The 19,068-nt window shown below is 36.2% G+C and overlaps 1 protein-coding gene across 6 annotated transcripts; it reads left to right on the plus strand.

Annotated features, from left to right (window-relative positions):
* The first annotated feature begins 9 nt into the window (after window positions 1–9).
* On the plus strand, window positions 10–18,383 carry terb1 (telomere repeat binding bouquet formation protein 1). 6 transcript variants are annotated; one of them, XM_028449391.1, is made up of 18 exons: window positions 67–815; window positions 889–999; window positions 1,550–1,681; window positions 3,243–3,374; window positions 3,484–3,544; window positions 5,294–5,412; window positions 6,285–6,413; window positions 6,502–6,654; window positions 6,744–6,875; window positions 6,988–7,113; window positions 8,600–8,730; window positions 8,816–9,296; window positions 9,752–9,799; window positions 9,913–10,080; window positions 11,779–11,832; window positions 11,905–11,970; window positions 16,804–16,874; window positions 17,667–18,383. In XM_028449391.1, the coding sequence occupies exons 1-18, from the start codon at window positions 770–772 to the stop codon at window positions 17,844–17,846; spliced, it is 2,340 nt and encodes a 779-aa protein (XP_028305192.1). In that variant the 5' UTR covers window positions 67–769; the 3' UTR covers window positions 17,847–18,383. The 6 variants fall into 6 exon arrangements, with proteins under 6 accessions (XP_028305191.1, XP_028305190.1, XP_028305196.1 ...); XM_028449392.1 differs by having other exon boundaries at window positions 8,816–9,150; window positions 9,232–9,296; window positions 11,779–11,970; XM_028449390.1 differs by lacking the exon at window positions 67–815 and adding an exon at window positions 10–41 and having other exon boundaries at window positions 11,779–11,970.
* Window positions 18,384–19,068: the final 685 nt, after the last annotated feature.

Below are 19,068 nucleotides of genomic sequence, written 5' to 3' on the forward strand. Positions count from 1 at the left end.
ACTTTTTTTTCTTCAGTACCTTCAGGAAGTACATACGAGAGGTAATCTTATCTGTAAAAAAAATCGTGAATAATATTTTAGCTTGACACGGTTTGCAATACTAAATTGTTTCGTTTTTAATCGAGTAATCTCGTGTTCGTCTTATTTTTTTTTTTTATTAAAATATATAATCAGTACCTTTTTAAAAGTACATGCAAGCGGTAATCTTAACTATTTAACACTTAAATAATATTTGCGAATATAAATAGTTTTGTTATTAATCAAGTTGTATCAGTTGTGTTTATCTATTAAATAATTTATTCATTTATTCATTCATTTATTTATTATTTAGTTATTAATCAAGTAATCTAGCGTCAGTTAGATGTATTTTTTTATTTATCATTTCTGTCCTGTACAAGTGGGCCGGCCTGGTTTCTATGGCAACGAGAAATCCTCAGTAATTTTGACTTCCGGTGGACACGCTCTCTCGAGCTAGCTTTGTATATGCTAAGTATTTTTATTAGTTTCTTTTTTGTACCTTTTCCTAAGTACAGGCGAGGGTCAATAGCTGTATAAAAGAAACACCTTTAAATTGTACTGTATTTTGACTGGAATAGATACAGTTTGCGATAGTTTATTAGTAATAATATCTTTCTTTATGACGGTAAAAAAAAATAAAAATGAATAAAACCAAACATTGGTCATGTGGTCCAAAAGAGACTACATTCTCGTAACACAAAGTCTCCTAGTTATTTGTGATACTTGTTAGTCACTTTAAAGCTGTCGGTTAATGAGGAGAATGGATAAAACAGAAATTCGCCGCAACAGTCGCAACAGTAAGACTTAAATGCACATTTTTTATCCATAGCTGTAATTTCTGTTGCTGACATATACATATTTTCTTTTCAGCCACCAAAACAGATCTGTGTATGCTGCTGGAGTGTTTAAAGTTTCAGATGAAAAGTCCTGAGTTACAGAAACAAGCTCTTCTCACCATTAACTCAATCTGTGAGAACAGAGGTGAGGAACATGTACCAAATATTTGTTGGAAATATTTGTATTCTCATTAATACAGGGGTTCTTAACCTTGGGGTCAGGACCCTATTTGGGGTCGCAAGACACTGGGAGGGGGTCGCCAGATGCCTTCAACAAACTAAGTATATTATTTTCTGAACTTTTCCACCTATTGTCACATATTATTGTCACTTTTACCCTCTTTTCACCATATTCATTGCTTATTTTTTCCAATTTAACCACATTCACGATTTGTCATGCCCATTATTTGCCAGTTTGAACTAATTGTTCCTGCTTTTTAAATTACATTAACCCCCCCCCTTCCTGGATAACAGTGGATATTATTCAAATCAATAAATAAATGTGGTTATCACAGATTCATAGAACAATGGACTATCATTTTGCTAACGTAATGGATGGGCCCCTACACGTCCCCACATTCTGGCACCTTTATTTTGGGGGTCGCGGACTGAAAAGGTTGAGAGCTACTGCATTCATAGATGTTAATTATTATTAATATTATAATTATAATAATGCATGGTTTTTAACTTTACAGAAGACAATGTGGACCTGCTCCGAGAAATGGGAGGTGTGGTGTTTTTGTTTAACCTCTCCAAATCCACTGTTGTCCATTCTGAGGTCAAAGAGACGGCACTTTTCACTCTTGGAACGCTTGCAGAAGCAAATGGTAAACATGTATCTCGATTGTACTAAATTATAAATCTCTGCTCACGTTCACAAGTTTTCATGAATGTGTTCTAGGTATCACATTGTTTATTTTTTTGCTGTTTAGTGTGTTTTTTGTTGCAGTTTTGTGTGTGTTTCTTTTAGCCATTTTGTGTATTTTTGGAGTAATTTAGATTATTTGACGTAGGGCGACAAGCTTTATCAATATCAAATCGCAGTCGAGGTTTTGACTACTGCAATAACGTAGCCTCAAGAGGCTGAGGTCTTTTTCTTCTGTCTCTGGCGTTTGAGTGATGTTCACCAATCAGAATGGCGGAGCCTTGCGATATAAGATTCAGCTGGAACACATAAAAGGTCTGAGCTTCTATAAAGCAGATCCTCAAGTGTTTAGACAGAGGGCTCTGTCCACATAAAACCAAATATTTTGAAAGTAGATTCATGTTTTTGGTTCTAATGTGGTGCAATTTGAGCAAGAATGTGAACAGTCTACAATTAACATGACTATCTTCACTCATCATTTTAGCAGTTTCTGCATTTAAATGTATCAAATATGAAAATCGCAAATCGAATCGCAATCGCAATATTGTTCCGAAAAATCTCAGGTTTTTAGTAAAAACCGTGCAGCCCTAGGACGGAGGGCTGCATCCTAATGAATTAATGGCTGCGTCCGAATATTTCCTCCTATCTCCTTTCCTATCCACTGTTCCTTCACTCCTGGAAGTGTTTAAGTGGTGGCCATGATAGAGAGAGTCTGAGTTCAAGAAAAAAGGAAACACTGATACATCCTTTACCAAAGGAGACAAGATAATGCTGACCCACAATTCTTTGCTTCGACAACATTTAAAGGGAAACGCACACCCGAGTGATCATGGAAACTCACGATAAGTAACGGAGATCATGTAAGGTACCAGTTCAATAATATGTCTTGAGGAACTTCAAATAAATAATCTAAAACCATATATTATGATGATATGCAGACATATTATCAGATAATAACTGACATAAAACAGACACTGTGGTTCAAGAAAAAGGGATCAGAGATATTGTTTGGCCACATTATGTGTTATTCAACATATTTCATATTTCTGAGTGGAAGTGTGAGCAACTATTCTCAATGTGACATTCTTTTAGTCACTTTTGTTCCTTGTAGCCTGGTAACCTCTTTTCCTTTGATTTACATTCAAACCTTATAATTTTTCAGATTATATCAGCAAAAAATGTTATAAATGTGCTTTTAGTCCATTTTCAGAAATTTGTAGTTTTTTCACCACGGCAGACGTCACTAACCTTCGTGGCCGTCAGATTATTACGTCACCTAGTGGAAGTGAGTCTGATTGTCAAAACAAACGTGATGTCCTTTTCCTTACTCCTCTACTGACACCTTTCCATGATGTCATCCACGGGGTTAAGGAAAAGTGGATAGGAAAGGAAAAAGGAGGGACTATTCGCACGCAGCCAATGATTTGCTTGTACATGCAAACTTGAACGATATCTTAATTGGATTTATGTGAGGGGATTAAACTGCACACAGAGAATAAGCTGATGTATTTCTTTTCCTGTAGTTTATTGCAAGAATTCACTGTGCCGAAAGGAAACGTTTGCATCCCTTGCTGACTGGATACTCAAAGACAACATTCCTCTGACACAGAAAAGAGTGTCTGTCTACCTTTTGTTCGTGTTGGTAGCTAACAACAGTAAGCTAATAGCTTAGAGTTTAAAATGTAAAATTAAACCATTGATTCCTGATTAAATGTGAGCTACAGAATTGATCTTTTTCACTCATATGTCTATGTGCTATGGCAGAATCAGGGCAGACGTTAGCCCAAACCACTGGCTGCCTGGACATTCTACTGGATCTCTTCAGGTACTTATCAATGCTGTACAGCTTGTGTGTCAAACTCAAGGCCCGCGGTCCAAATCTCAGCCCTTTATGGCAGGGGTGTCAAATAAATTTTTTCTCAGATGTCAAATACTGAGTAATTTGATATTTATTCAATTCAATTCAACTTTATTTATATAGTGCAAATTACAACAAAGTTATCTCAATGCACTTAACAAAATATAAAGTTCATTGTAAGAAAGAAAGAACCCAACACGATCCACATGAACAAGCATTTAGCGACAGTGGGAAGAACAAACTCCCTTTCAACAGGAAGAAATCTCTAGCAGTACCAGTTTCAGAGGTGGCAGCCATCTGCCTCGACTGGTTGGGGTTAGTGGACAGAAGGAGGAGAACAGAACAGGATGGAGAGATAGAACATCAGAATGTCCCAGACTAGTTGACCCGTGAACCACAGATCAGAAACTGTCATCATCAGCTTCATGACACCTGAAACAGAAAAGAAGGAGAAGGGCGAGGAAAAGGCACTGACTGCAGAAAAACATGTTACACTATTAGCAAGTCCTCCTAGTGGTTAGGTTAACGTCAAACGTCTTGCGGCGTCTGCCATGGTCTGAAATGCTACCACTACAGACGAGACTTTGTCTTGTACTGGGCGCACGTATTGGTTTGTCATTGTGACCATTACAGACGAGACCATGTCCATTTTAAATTATTGCTATTATATGATATACGCTTTAGCAAACAAGTAGGTTTTGAGTTTATTTTTAAAGGTGGAGAGAGTAGCAGCCTCCCGTACTGAGACTGAGAGCTGGTTCCATAGGCGAGGAGCCTGGTAGCTGACTGTTCTGCCTCCTGTTCTACTTCTAGATACGTTAGGAACTTCCAGAAGACCAGCAGATTGAGCAGACGGAGTGATCTGTCCGGACGATAGGGCCATAACAGCTCTCTAAGATATACAGGAGCTTCATCATGTAGAGCTTTGTATGTTAACAGGAGGATTTTAAACTCTATTCTAGATTTTACAGGAAGCCAATACTGGATAAATATGCTCTCTCCTGTTAGTACCTGTTAGTATTCTAGCTGCAGTATTCTGAATTAACTGGAGACTTTTTAGTGAGTTACTAGGACATCCTGACAGTAGGGAGTTACAATAATCTAGTCTAGATGTAACAAATGCATGGATTAGTTTTTCAGCATCTGGGCCAATATATTCCTGATTTTAGCGATATTATGGAAATGGAAGAGGACTGTCATTGAGATTTATTTAATATGTGAATCAAAGGATAAGTCAGTATCAAAGATAACGCCTAAGTTTTTTACTGTGGTGCTGGGTGACAGAGTAATGCACATTTAGAGACACTATTTACTCTGATAATTTATCTCTAAGGTGTTTTGGACAAAATAAAATCACTTTGGTTTTATCCTGGTTGAGAAGGAGAAAGTTACGGTTCATCCAGGATGTGATGTCTGTAAGACAAGTCTGGAGTTTTAATAACTGATGAATTTCATCTGATGTAATTGACAAATTAAGCTGTGTATCATCCGCAGAGGAAACATATTTATGTTCTCTGATAATGTTACCTAGTGGAAGCATACTGTATATAATGTAAAGAGTATTGGTCCCAAAACTGAACCTTGTAGAGTTGTTGTTTATATACACTACATATACTGTAATTATTAAGAAATGAAAATGTATTTATTGATTTTAGCTCATTCTTCAATGGAAAATAAAGGGAACACTTATACTATCATGTGTATAACTCTTTGCAGGAGCTCTTTCCCTTTATCTTCAGACTCTATTTCAACAGCCCCCAATGCCACAGCCACCTATCAGCTTTGGACTTCAGTTTCCAGTGCTCTCTGTGGATGTGTCAACAACCCTCAGAATGGTACTATGGTTGTATAGTTCATGTTCTGTTATGATTATATAGCTGTGATGGGTCACAAAAATTTGATTTTTAGAAATGATGTGTCAAGCATTTAGAATAATGACCAATCTGAGCATTAACCCAGGAAGGTTGGTCTTGCTTTTGTTGTTGTTGTTTTGCAAATCTTTCCCTTGTTTGAGTATATATTTTGTCATTTTTATTCATTTTGTGTTAGTTTTTTGCTGTTTTGTGTGTGTTCTTGTTGCAGTTTTGTGTGTTTTTGAGTCATTCTGTGTATTTTTGTTTATTTTTATTTCATTTTATGAGTTTTTGGAGTCATTTTGTATGTTTTTCTGGTTGTTTTGTGAATTTGTATTACAGTTTTGCAGTCATTTTGTTAATTTGTTTATTTTTCTTTTGTGTTATGTGTTTTTTGGAGTCATTTTGTGCGCTTATCTTACTTTTTTGTGTGTTTTTAGTCATTTTGTTTATTTTTCTTTCATTTTATGTGTTTTTGCAGTTGTTGCAGTTTTGTGTATATTTTAAGTCATTTTGTTTGTTTATTTTCCATTTGTGTTGTCTTTTTGAGTCATTTTGTTAATTTTTTGTTATTTTTCGTTCATTTTATGTTTTTGAAGTCATTTTGAGTGTTTTTGTTACAGTTCTGTCTTTATTTTAAGTCATTTTGTGTATTTTTCATTTTATGTGTTATTGGAGTCGTCTTGTGTAATTAAGATTACTTTAGTTGTGTGTTCTTGTTGTCACTTTGTGTAGCTTTGGAGTCATTTTGTGCTGGTATTTTATGGGCCTCACAAAATTAGATCTAGGGCTGCTTCCTAATGAACTGTTCCACCTCCTGCTTGTTTCGTTGCATGTTTTTTTTTCTGGTGCAGAGGAGGGTCAGCGTATTTGTGTGGTGGTCTTTCCTATCCTAAAAACATGGCTTCAGCAGATTGAACTGCCTCACACTGAAATGCTTCAGGCCATTTGTTCTTTTATAGCAATGACCGTTTCCAACAACTGTGAGTTAGACGACCTGAACTCATGTTTCCAAGTTGCTGAAACATTCACTGGTTAATTAATCACTCATTGTTAACCTGTTTTCTGCAGCCTTCGTCCAGGAGAGCTTTTCTGTTTGTGGTGCCTTGAAAACACTCACCCTCACATTGGTTCGAGTTGCATCCTGTGCGCATACAAGCCTGCTGTCGTACCAGCTGTCAGTCATCCTCTCCAAGACTTTGTCAGCTTGTATCACAGACAAACGTGAGTGCTGGACTCATCCTAAACCTTTTATTTTATTCAAACACCAAGCAGACTTTCCTAGTTTAAACTAACTTTGTGTTTCCTTACAGCCACTCTAGCTTCAGGCCTGGCTCAATACAACGTGGTGTTCCACCTCCTTTCTTTACTGGCTAGCCCACATCTGGACCCAGAGGACCGGCTGTCTGTTCTGCTCAGCCTCGGACACTTCACTGAGGCCTCTGGTAGAGCATCCTATCCTGCTCATATATTACTCTATCCTGTACACTTCATTTATTCAAAGATCTGAGGTGAGAACAGGAGTTTCTCATTGATGGTGTGCGTTTGTGTCGTCAGAGGAGCACCAGGCCCAGCTGGTGCAGTGTGGAGGTCTGCCACTCGTCATCACATTACTCACTGAAGACACGGATGAGGAGATAAAAAAGGCAACGACCTTCATCCTGCAGACCTGCAAACAGGCCAGTAAGTCACAACAGGTTCACATAAAGTGTCATTGATGATATTGTTTAAAGCTGCAGGAGACTAAAACACAGTGTCGGCCTCAATACTGTGATCTCTCGTGTTTCTTCTCCAGAAAAGGAAAACTGAGTTCATTTTTGTTTCCATTTTTTTTCCCAGTATTCCCCGTTATCAACTTCATGCAATTTTGGCCGGATTTAAATATTTATGTTTGAACCCCAAAATATACATCCTGAGTTGAACACAGACATGAACATTGAAGAACAGTCATGTGTAGACAGGACCATCTATAAGGGGGAGTAAAGGGGAGAGATTTTTGGGGTCCATCCATAAAGTCAGTAAAATGACTTTATGAATTTCTATGAAATTGTGATAACCACATTTATTTATTTATCTGAATAATATCCACTGTTATCCAGGAACTTTATTATTATTTGGGCCTTAGTATATAGTCATCTTAAAGATGTAAATCCTTGTTTTAATCAGAAATAAAATGGATCAAAAGTGACCAAAAGTGGTGGAAACGGGATTTGAAAAACTACAGAAATTGGTTAAAATTTGCAAATTAGAGTGGCCAAAAATGACTGAAAATGTCGTAAAATAGGTTCAAAGTATTAATATTGGCTTTAAAGTGGCTAATGTAATTTAAAAAGTAGGAGCAATTAGTTTAAACTGGCAAATAATGGGCATGAAAAATCATGAATGTGGTTAAATTGGCAAAAAATAAGCATAAAATTTGGTGAAAAAGGTTCAAAGTGACAATAATGGGTCAACATGTGACTTTAGGTGGAACAATGCTGGAAAAGATTTACAAGTGCCAAAAAATGTCTTGAAAGTGGAAAAAAACGTGCAGAAAAGGCATTGAAACTTGATGGAGAAGTGGCAGAAATGGGAGCAATGTAGCAAAAATGCATTAAAAGGAGCAAAAACATGCCAAGACAAAGTGATGAAAATATGTTAAAAAATGGCAAGTTTGGTGTAGTTGCAGAAAAAGGGTAAAAATAAGCAAAAATGGGAGCAAATTGTTGAAAATATATTTTTGAAGGCATCTGGCGACCCCCTCCCAGTGTCTCACAACCCCAAAAGAGATCCTTACCCCAAGGTTGGGAACCCCTGGTCTACGGGACTCGAATCCCACAATGCAATTCACCAAACTTTTCCAACAATGCCATGAGTGTTTATGGTGGAGATGAAAACTTTGTGCAGAAATTTCAATCTTTTTTTTTTTTTTTTTTTTCGAGAAAATGATCTTGGATTTATTGATCTATGAGGTTTACACTTTGTTTTTATATGATACAAAACAAAAACAAAAAAACTAAAAAATTCTTGTAAATTTATTTTTGTTACCTAAAAATTAGAGTTCCTAAAGTTCTTCAACTGATAAAACACTTACAGCTCAGAGTTGTGTGGACATAAACATAAGAATATCCTTCAATTTCTGTGTGAAAAGCGAGTTCTTCATTCATATCTATCTGTTTCGTTTGTGGAGCAATGTGTTTTGGGGAGTGCAGCGTGAAAGAGAACAACTGTGTGGAACCCCCGACAAACCTGGAGATCTTCAAGACTTCTGCTAGAGAGTTGCTTCACAAGATGAATCTATTGGAAGAGCTAAAAAACCAGGCAACACATTGTTTTTATTTATATCTGGTGGATTGGTCACATCATGTGTTACTGACCCAAAACCTGTGACGTGTGTTGTTTTCAGGATGTATCGAACGAGGAAGAAAAAGACGTAAACCAACCCACATCAACTCAACGTCACCATCAGACTTTTCATCCCTCAGCACTGCAGCAAAAGGAGTTCAAAAAGCCCTTTCTTATGAATAATCGCCTCCGAGCAGGTGACGACACAAATATCAGCGACACTTCTCATAACATCAGTGAGATGAAAATGAATACATTCAGCTTGAGCCCTCAGTGTGAAATGACCAAACTGGGTAGAGGAGGTGTGGTATGTTCAACCTGTAAAGGCACTGGAGCTTTACTGTCTTCTCACACTCAGCCACTAGAGGGAGACAGTGAACTACTCACAGCACACAGGCTAGTTCTTACTTTTTCACTTTACAGAGAGAAAAACAATCAAATAATCTTCATTTTCTGTCTCTTTTGTTCACCTTTTAGTGAGTTGTTTAATTCCCTGTTTCTTTGTGAGCGAACAAACCTGAACAAGTCAACTTTAACCAAAGGTAAAAGATAGCAGGGGCCACAAACATGTGATTGTCTCTGATCTGAGGGCCACATTATCACCATTCATGTCAGTATTTAGAATAACAACCAATCTGAGCATTAGCACACAAAATAAATATATTGGAGTCATTTTGGGTATTTCTGTTGCATTTTGTTGTCGTTTTGTGTATTGTTTATTTTATCTTATTTTGGATTCATTTTTGTTGCCATTTGGCATAATATAGTCATTTTGTGTACAGATTTGTTCTCATATTGTGTATTTTCGTAGTTGTTTTGTATATTTTTGTTGTCATTTTGTGTGTTTTTGGAGAATTTTTATTCTTTTAGTTGTCGTTTGTGTAGTTTTGGAGTCATTTTGTGCATTTATTTTGGGGGCCGCACAAAATTGGTTTGTTTTAGGTAAATGTGTACGTTGTAAGATGTTGTTAAGTAATATGTTTTTGTTCTGAGATAGGAAGAATCCCAGCTGAGAGGCAGTCGCTCCCAAATATCCGATGTGCAGGTAAGAGATCATGATTTAATGAAGAAAAACATGAGAACATAAATCATTGTTCAATGAATGATTTCAAAAAAGGTTTATCATTGGATTGATTTCTCGGCTCTTCCTGTCTTCAGGTTGCATTTTTCCCTTTGAGAAGATCACCAGTCGCACTTTCACGTCACTCCAGAGCTCGTGTCAGCACAGCTGTGACATGCACAGGATACTGGGAGAGGCCACCGAGCGTTTCAGGACTCGTCACAGCCGCCTACTCACGGAGCACTCCTTCCAAAACGCTGGGAGAGGTTTGAGCTCACAAAACTGGAATAGATCATTTATCAGAACTGTATTTTGTTACTGTTTTCTGACTCTGTTACAATGTCAAGTAAATCCACAAAATTACCCAAAAAAACACAAAACAGCAGAAATACACTACATTTCCAAAGAAATTGTGACAAAGGACAGCAAAAATGCAGAAATTGACTAAAAAAAAAAAGCATAGGACGATTACAAATATACACAAAAACAACATGAAAATAAACAAAGTGAGAACAAAAATGACTCTTAAACACAAAATGACAACAAAAATACATTAAATGATTCATAACATACAAAAGAACAACAATTAAAGAAATGCAAATAATCACTCAAATAACACAAAATAAACAAACCAAGAGCAAAAATTATTCTAAAACACAAAATAACAACAAAAATACAGAAATGTATTTATATACAGAAAAATAAACCAAACAAGGGCACTCAAAGAGCGCAAACATCTGGATCATTGATCCTGATCATGTAGGTGTGCTGTTGCATGTTAAAACAAGTTCTGAAGAACTACAGCCAGGCCACGTCTCCGCGTCAAATAGCACGGACAACGTTCCCGAAAATTATGTCAAATGACTCGGTTCTACCGAGTAAAACAAATGAACCTAAAATCATAATCTACGTTGAATTACCCTGGCGCATACGGAGTAATGGGCCCCATTCATATATTGGTATGTGTCAATGACTCGCTACCACCAACTGTCGCAATATTTGACTCACAAATAAATGAGAAAACAACTTTAATGAAATTGCCGAAAAGGGGCCACAGATTTTAGGCAGGGATATACCGTCCACTTTGACATCACCGTGCCCTAGTTTTCAATATCAGTTCAAGTCACTTCAAAAATAATTGATTTTGTAACAAAATGTTGTGGAATTTTGTGGAGTTGTTTGTGAGAAATTGCAAGATTTGCTCTTTCCACAGTTTGCAATTAAAAATGACTGCATTCATGTGATATAAACAAAGGAAAACTATAAGCCCCTAAAAATATTGTGGAGTTAGTGTATTTGAGATAACTACAACTATATTATTAGCTAATTTACACAATAATTCATGTTTTCTCTGTCATTTTTGCTTTCTTTTTCCTGCGGACCGAATGAGATGCTCTAAAGGGCCGGATTTGGCCCCTGGGCCTTGATTTTGACGCATGTGGCTTAAAGTCTATCTTTGATTAAAATCTTGTCAAAAACTCTTTAGTTCCTTTATGTAATTCTGGTAACTAACTAACAAACAAACAAACAAACAAACAAATACATTGTATATACTGTAAATGCTGGTGAAAATAAATAAGTTTCAACTTAAAAAGCCAGCACAATGACAGCCATTTTTTTAATCATAGAAGCAGTAAATGGGATTGAATTATGATGCTCTCAGTCACTGCTGAATCATAATTGAACAGTTAATCCTGGTATATTTTGCAATATAGACACACAGTGTTGGTGTTCTCTGACAGACACGCCCGTGTTGTTGTAGCTTAGCTCTGCTGCTGACTTTGTGAATCCAGTCGGGCGTCTTTCAGCTCTCAGCTCTGATTTAAAAACCTGTTCTGGGTTACAGCTAAAGCTCATCACAAATACAGTCTCAATGTGTGACCTTAAGCTTAGCCCTTCCTGTTCCTGTTGTGTTACAGTAGGAAACAAATGAAAAGATGAAATATTGGCCTTTTGTGTTCCAGCTCTGAATTTAACTCCACTGAGAGGAAGGCCTACAGCAGACACTGGGAGCATTGGTTTGGGACGACACACCTGTGTATCAGTTCTTTACATCTTACCTATATCTAACCATATCCCTCCTTTCATAGGCCGGAGTCTGACTCCCTTAAAAAGGCCGTGCCACCTTGGAGATCCTTGTGTAAAGTCAGATCTAGGTATGTCTGTAGAGCGTGTGAATGCTGGGAGTTTGTGGTGAGAGTTCCTGGCAGCGGTGAAACTAAAGAGCAGAAAGGAATGTTGAACTGCAGCCAAAGTTTTCACAGCTCAGGTCGGAGCTACGCTACAGCTGCAGATGTTTCAGGGCATCGTCACTCTACAACGTAGAAGGTTTCATAACCAAAAAACACAGTTTAACACCAGACAAACAGATCTATGCAAAGACATTTAATCAGAATCAGAATCAGAATCATCTTTATTCGCCAAGTGTATGTTGTACACACGAGGAATTTGACTCGGTCAACTGTGCTCTCTCCAATAGTGAAAACATTCAATAATAAACTATCAACTAGAAAAGATGATAATAAGTATAAACATAAGTATAAATATAAACAGTAGTTAGACTAGAATGTGCAAACTCGATAAAATAACAAGATAATAATAATAATAATAATAATAATAATAATAATAATAATAATAATAATAATAATAATAATAATAATAATAATAATAGTTTAAAAAAAAAAAAAAAAAAAAGATAAAAAGAAGGAACATAATAGAAAAGAAAGATAATAATAAAATATAATAATAATAATAATAAAAGGAAAATAGTGCAGTAGAGCATTGATAAGTAGTGCAGGAGAACATTTAAATTAAAGGTATGTACATGAACATTCTCAGTGTCAGATTGATCCAGGGTTGTTATGTTTGGTTCCAGGGTTTTTTCACAGAACCAGGTCTGACACTCATTTATCGTATGTGATATCAACCATAGTTAAACCCTACTAGTTACTCACATTTAGAGTAAATGTACTCAACTTTGGTTTACTATTGTGTCACTAATAGTACTAATAAAGAGTAATTAAGAGTTAGCATCATATGCTAATAAGTAGGGTTGGGCATCGTTTGGATTTTAACGATTCTGATTCCGATTCTCAATTTAGATTCCTGTTCTAAACGATTCTCGATTTCAATTCTTTGAGTTGTGAAGGTCAACAGGTCACAGATTTCACAAGATATTTTTTAGAAAAAACCTTTACACAGGCCATTTTTATTAATTCACTTAGTTGATATAGTTTAATTTGGTTGCTATAATGTAACTAGGATATTCTATTAACAAAGGTTTCCAGCTGTATCTATAAAAGTGAAACTTTCTGAAATAAAACTACAAACAAGTTGTCATCAGTGTAAAAAACATAGAGCTACAGGTAGATGTGAAACTAAATAAAACAAACACAAACCCTGGAACAGTCATGTGACAAATTAATCAATAGTTCTTGTTGAGAATTATTATTATTCTGGATACAGTGGAAACAGAAACTATAAAAAATAATTATATTGTGAACCTGTTTATATTGTGGGGAATATATTATATACATAAATGTAATTGGAGTCTAAAGACACAAAAAAACACCACTTTAAAAAGAAAATAGACTAAAATAAGACCTTTTTACAGTTATTTGGGTCATTCTGCGCATGTGCAACTTGCGGCGATGACGACATAATCCAAACTGGTGGCGGCCCGGACTACAGCCGACACTATATAATAAAAGCCTTAAAAGACATGGATATAATGAAAAGAGTGGATGAATGGAGGCATAAACATGCAGACTTTCACACAGACGCACACAGACTTATTAAACAAACACAGACCACGGTAAACGGAACAGGCTTCACCGGGCAGCAGGCACTAGGACCCAGAGGCGTAGTAAATGCGTCCCCATACTGCATGTACAGGCTGTAATATCACCAGTTTATCATTTTACCTGTTGTTAGAGCTTCTGTCTTTACCAGGGAGCAAATATTTATTACTGGTGATTGTTTATTTATTTATTTATTTATTTATTCAGTTTATTTCCGACATGGTTACATTCACTTTTTTTTTTTTTTTTTTTTTCTTTTTTTGTACATGCCGAAAAAGGAGACGAGAGAAGCAGTTTGCTTATCCGGGTCCCGTCCCCTGTTTTACCATCGCAAATTTACATGGGTTTACATGTCTCTCTGGTCAAACATTCTTGATTTCTTCTGAACGTCCATCTGTAGTCAGTGTTGTCCTCTCTATCTTTGTTTGTGTTGGCCTTGTTCCCTGCCAGACGTTGTTAGCATTCCTCCAGTTCAAGAATAGTTCCTCTTTCGAAGGTGTTTGGAAGGTTTTTCCCTTTTCATCCACAATGTCACCTTGTTTTGTCTCTACATCAAGGGTAATCCAGCTGTTGTTAGTTCCATTGGCAGTGTTGTATCCTCCACTGTCTGATGATGGGATCAGATCCAACTTGTGTTTTGTTTCCAGTGTTTATATAGATCTGGGTCCATATCCATGATTACCATCAGTAGTGTTGTTGTTTAGGTGGATCCTTCGTATTTTCCCAAGTTGTCCATCGTTTTGATGAGAACTGGTTTTCCGTCCTCTTCTTCCAGGATGTAAATCCTGCAGTTTTTTGACCAAGTCATCATAATCTTTCCTTCTTTTTTTGAGTATTTCTCCTTTGAATTTTATATTCGTGAAGGTTATTTTTACAGCTCTGGTATCATTTCTCTTTGGCAGGAGATGGCAGGAGTTGATGTTGTCAGGGTTCAGGACAATGTCCTTCGACTTCAGGAAGTCAATGACCTGTTGTTCAATCGATTTTGTTTCTTCGTCACTCCTGGGTTTTATCTTTAGGCCTGTGATGATGACATCTTTCTCTCTTTCCTTTTGTTCCAGCTGTTCAACCCTCGCGTTCAACAATTTTATCTCTTCAGCATTTCTTTCATTCTTTTCTTTCAGTACCTTTGTTTCGCTTTGTAGTCTTTCCAGTGAGTTTTCCAGCGTCTTTTCCAACGACTTTATCTCGGCAGATAGGTTTTGTAGACCCTCGCGTATCATCTCCTTGACCTCTTCCAAACCCGAATTGGGTTCTGAAGGGCCTCCCTGCGGTTTTTTCACCATTTTCCTTCAGTCTTGGGCCCAGTTTTTCAGGCTGTTCAGGCTGTTCAGCTGTAGCCAGCTGTAGCCAAGGTCGTGTTATCGGAGCAAACGAAAACACGTCTGCTGTCTCCAAAGACCAGAGAATTCCGCTCCGTGGTCCAAACTGAAACCGTAGCCACACACACACACACTGCAGTCGCGTTCTGAACGCTTCTTTTACAAACCCTGTAGAAACAAACAGAGGAAGTCGTGGAAGCAAACTAGTGTGGGCATTTAGGAATCGAAAAAAAGAATCAAAATGCAAACATCTTCCTAATGGTTCTGGAACCGGACGTACGGAACTGGTTCATATTTGAAACCGGTTCTCGGTGCCCAACCCTACTAATAAGGGGGCGAGGAAAGCAAATCCGGGTTTACCATTGGCTTTTGAAAATATTCCAACCAATCAGAGAGCTGGATTTGGTTCTAATTCCTCCTACTTTATTTCCATTAAGACTACTAGCGAATCTTTAGGGTTTACTAGCACTACTATGAGTAAAATGAGCTACTAATAGACAATTACCAGTACTACTAGTAAAGCTTTGAGTTTTTACCATTAATAATTTTCAAGTATTAAGTATATTGTTATTAGTAGACTATCATGCTTAGCTAGTAACTTCTACTAGTGCGCTAAAAATTACTATGGAAAGCAGTTTGAGCATAAATCTGATATTAGTGATAACAACCATTATTAATCTCTGCTAGTGCTTAATTCTGGTTTACTAGTGCATGAGTACACTTTACTAGTAAAGCTAAATCATCTACTAGTGGACAATTTTGTGTCACTAGCAGTTTAGTAAAGCTTTGAATTTGATGTATTTTACGTCTACTAGTAGTGCGCCAAAAACCTTTACTAGTAAAACTTTTTTGTTTACTAGTACTACTAGTACACTTCAAATATTTCACTAGTAGGACAAGTAGAGTATTTTTAGTCTACTAGTAGTACTCGTAAAGCCAAAAGATTCACTAGTAGTACTAGTAGACCTAATGTAAATGAAGTAGGAGAGATTATGACCAAATCCAGCTCCTTGATTGGTTAGAATACTTTCTAAAGTCAATGGCAAGCCTGATTTTGCTTCCCCCGCCCCCTTATTAGCATATGATGCTATCTAGTGACACTTTTTACTTCACTAGTAAAATCTAATCGTGCACTAGTAAACCTAAAATTGTAAAACTAGTGAAGTGCCTGTAGGAAATATGTCTTGCTATAGAAAAGTGGGAGGTTAAGTAGATTTTTCATGGATGGTTTACATGGGAGCTTTAATTCCTCTTTAATTCAGAATAAAAGTTAAATCCTCTTTAAACTGACCTTGTAAACACTCAATTCCTAATGCAAATTTAATTCTGAATTACACATCCTGAGTTACCTTGACTACCTGTCAACATTGAGCTGTTCTGCAAGGCTGCATTTAAGACAATTTGATGTAATAATTTATAAACGGTATCATTGCAGTCCAAACTAATCCAACTTTGCACACCCTTGAAACAAGCAGCAGCCATGTTGAAAGTCTCAGGCCAATCTGAGCCTGATTCGCAGAGATATTTGAGGAACACACACACACAGACAGAGGTTCCTTGCTTTATAAATAAATATATATATATATATATATATATATATATATATATATATATATATATATATAGATAGATGTACTCCAACATTGAGCACTAGTAGAGCTTATGTTTGATATCAAATGTATGCTCAAACAGCTTGCCATATTTTACTAATAAAACCATTATTTGTTTACTAGTACACTCAAACTCTCACTAGTAGTACTAGTAGACTAAAATGAGTCTCTTAGTAGTACTTGTAAAGCCCAAAGATTCACCATGTGCTGTAAAGTAAAACTGAAGCTTCATTGTTTTCACATTTCCATGTTTGCAGAAAGAAGAAAGAAAGTGAACAGTGGACATTCTGATCTCAGCCAATCAAAGAGAGGCGTCACCAGTTCACCTGTAAGAGGTTCCTCTAATCCAGATTTGCTCAAAGTGTTTTTAAACTGGTTTCTAACCATTATTTTCATTGTGTTTTGGAGGATGATTAGCATTAGCATGTGCTTGATATGCTACGTGTTTCCCAGTTAGAAGAATGTTGTACAGGAACAGTATTAAACTCAGTTTAGTTCAGGGGCCAAATATGGACCAGTTTGAGTCAAGTGTGTCACAGATTATCGGGTGGAAAACAAGCAATTCCAACATTAATTAGTTTGCTTTTCCACTTACTGTATAAATGATACCTGTATGTAAAGTATGTAAAGCACAGACAATAAAAAAGCAATAAGAGACAGATTTCAGTCCCTGCAGCATCTAACTTTAGATTTCTTAGATTTTGTGACTTCATTTTATTTAATTTGGGGTCCTTTTGCTGGATAATTTGAGAAAACAATTTATGATTTTTGAATAAATTGAGAGTTCTTTCAACAGTTTGAATTATTTTCATTGAATTTGTGTATTTAAACAGACTGAGATATCCACATCTTAATTAGTTCATTCATGTTTTCTCTGTCAACTTTGAGTTTGACACATCTTCTGTAAGACTTTACAGTTGAGATTTTCATTCTCAAAAACAAAAGGAACTTTAATTCACACATACTGTGCCATCAATCCTTCATATCAGTGTCAAGATAAACTGTTTGTTTGCACTGATTTGAAACCATGTTTCAGTGTGGTTTTCTTGGGGTGGATTATTCTGGAGCTGTGATGAAACCCAGTTCAGTGCTTTTATGTGTTTTACTCCTGTGTGTATAGAGGAGGAGGAGGAGGAAGGACTTTACCCATGCAGAGGTGCAGTATCTGCTGTCAGGAGTGAAAACCTACGGCTTCTCCTGGAACAACATTTTGTGGATGTTTCCTTTCCAGCCTGGACGCACCAGTGTGGATTTGGCCAAAAAATACAGACGTCTCATGTTAGAGCGAAAAACAAAATGAGCTAAAGAAAAAATACCTGACAGGTTGTGATCAAACGAACTGTTTAATTTGATAGTTTCACCTTCTCATGTGTAAATCCTTTATTGTGAGCCATGCTATCATTCATCTGTTTATATTTGTCAGCTTCAAAACATGGCATGGAGAAGAATAATAGTTTACAGCTTTTACAATTTTTCTATTTATAACTGATGTATGTATTTATTTGAGATCATTCTGATTTATTGTTATAATATCAGACAATGTTCCCTGTTGGGGTTTCACACACCTTTGAAAACAGCTGTATTTATTTTGTAGTTCAACGTTTCAAGTATTGTGAGAAAGAAAAATATCTGTCTGGTCCTGAAAGTTGTTTTTTGTGCTTAAATATGACTGAATTCCAAAAGCCATCACTGTCCATTGACAATTTCATGTTGTGTAAGTTTCAGAAATAAATGACACCAACATACAGTATTTACACATTAATAAAGATTTTGTCTTTTGTTAGAGAAGGCTGGGTGTTCAGATAATAATTAATGTTGTGCGCCCCCCCCCCCCCCCCAAGAAAACACACAATGTTACAAAAGAAATACAGAAAAACATAAAAAAAAAACACAAAAATTCATCCTTAAACAAAAAAAACAAAACACAAATTGACTCCAAAAATACACAAAATAACAAAACCACAAATAATGGAAAATAAAAGACACTAGATGACTTTTAAACAAATGTAACAGAAAAACTAAGAATACTACAACAAAAACACAGATAAATATACAGAAAATAACTACAAAAATGCACAAAACATTCAAAAAATATACAAAACAATACACAAAATCGAATCCTTAAACACAAAATTTGAAAAAATCTACACAAAATGACCCAGAAAACACATAAAACAACAAATAACAGCTAATGACTCCAAAAACACATAAGATGACTAAAATATTACACAAAAATAACAGAAAACTGCAACAAAAAATACAAAATGTCTTTAAAAATGTACAAAAATAAACTAAATGACAAACACACAACTCCTTTGGTGTTTCCTGTATTATTGATCAGATTGGTCGTTATTATAAATGCTTTACATTAATGTTGATAATGATCCAGCTTCAGTGACATCCTTGTCCTCCTTTAATAATTATTTGTTGTTGCATAAATCATGAGACTTACCAGTTAGTCAAGAACTGAGGTGTTGCCTGCTTCTGTTGGGTGTGTCTTTATTATTAGTTGTGTTGGAGAT

This window comes from Gouania willdenowi, chromosome 6 (assembly GCF_900634775.1).
Source record: "Gouania willdenowi chromosome 6, fGouWil2.1, whole genome shotgun sequence".
In the NCBI taxonomy this organism is placed as follows: Eukaryota; Metazoa; Chordata; class Actinopteri; order Blenniiformes; family Gobiesocidae; genus Gouania; species Gouania willdenowi.

Excerpts from the sequence above, each read along its gene's own strand:
- terb1 (XM_028449389.1), top strand. The coding sequence starts at position 770 with ATGAGGAGAATGGATAAAACAGAAATTCGCCGCAACAGTCGCAACA. Across the intron at positions 816-888 it reads TCGCCGCAACAGTCGCAACA|CCACCAAAACAGATCTGTGT; the intron begins GTAAGACTTAAA and ends TTTTCTTTTCAG. Across the intron at positions 10,081-11,778 it reads CTTCCAAAACGCTGGGAGAG|CTCTGAATTTAACTCCACTG; the intron begins GTTTGAGCTCAC and ends TTTGTGTTCCAG.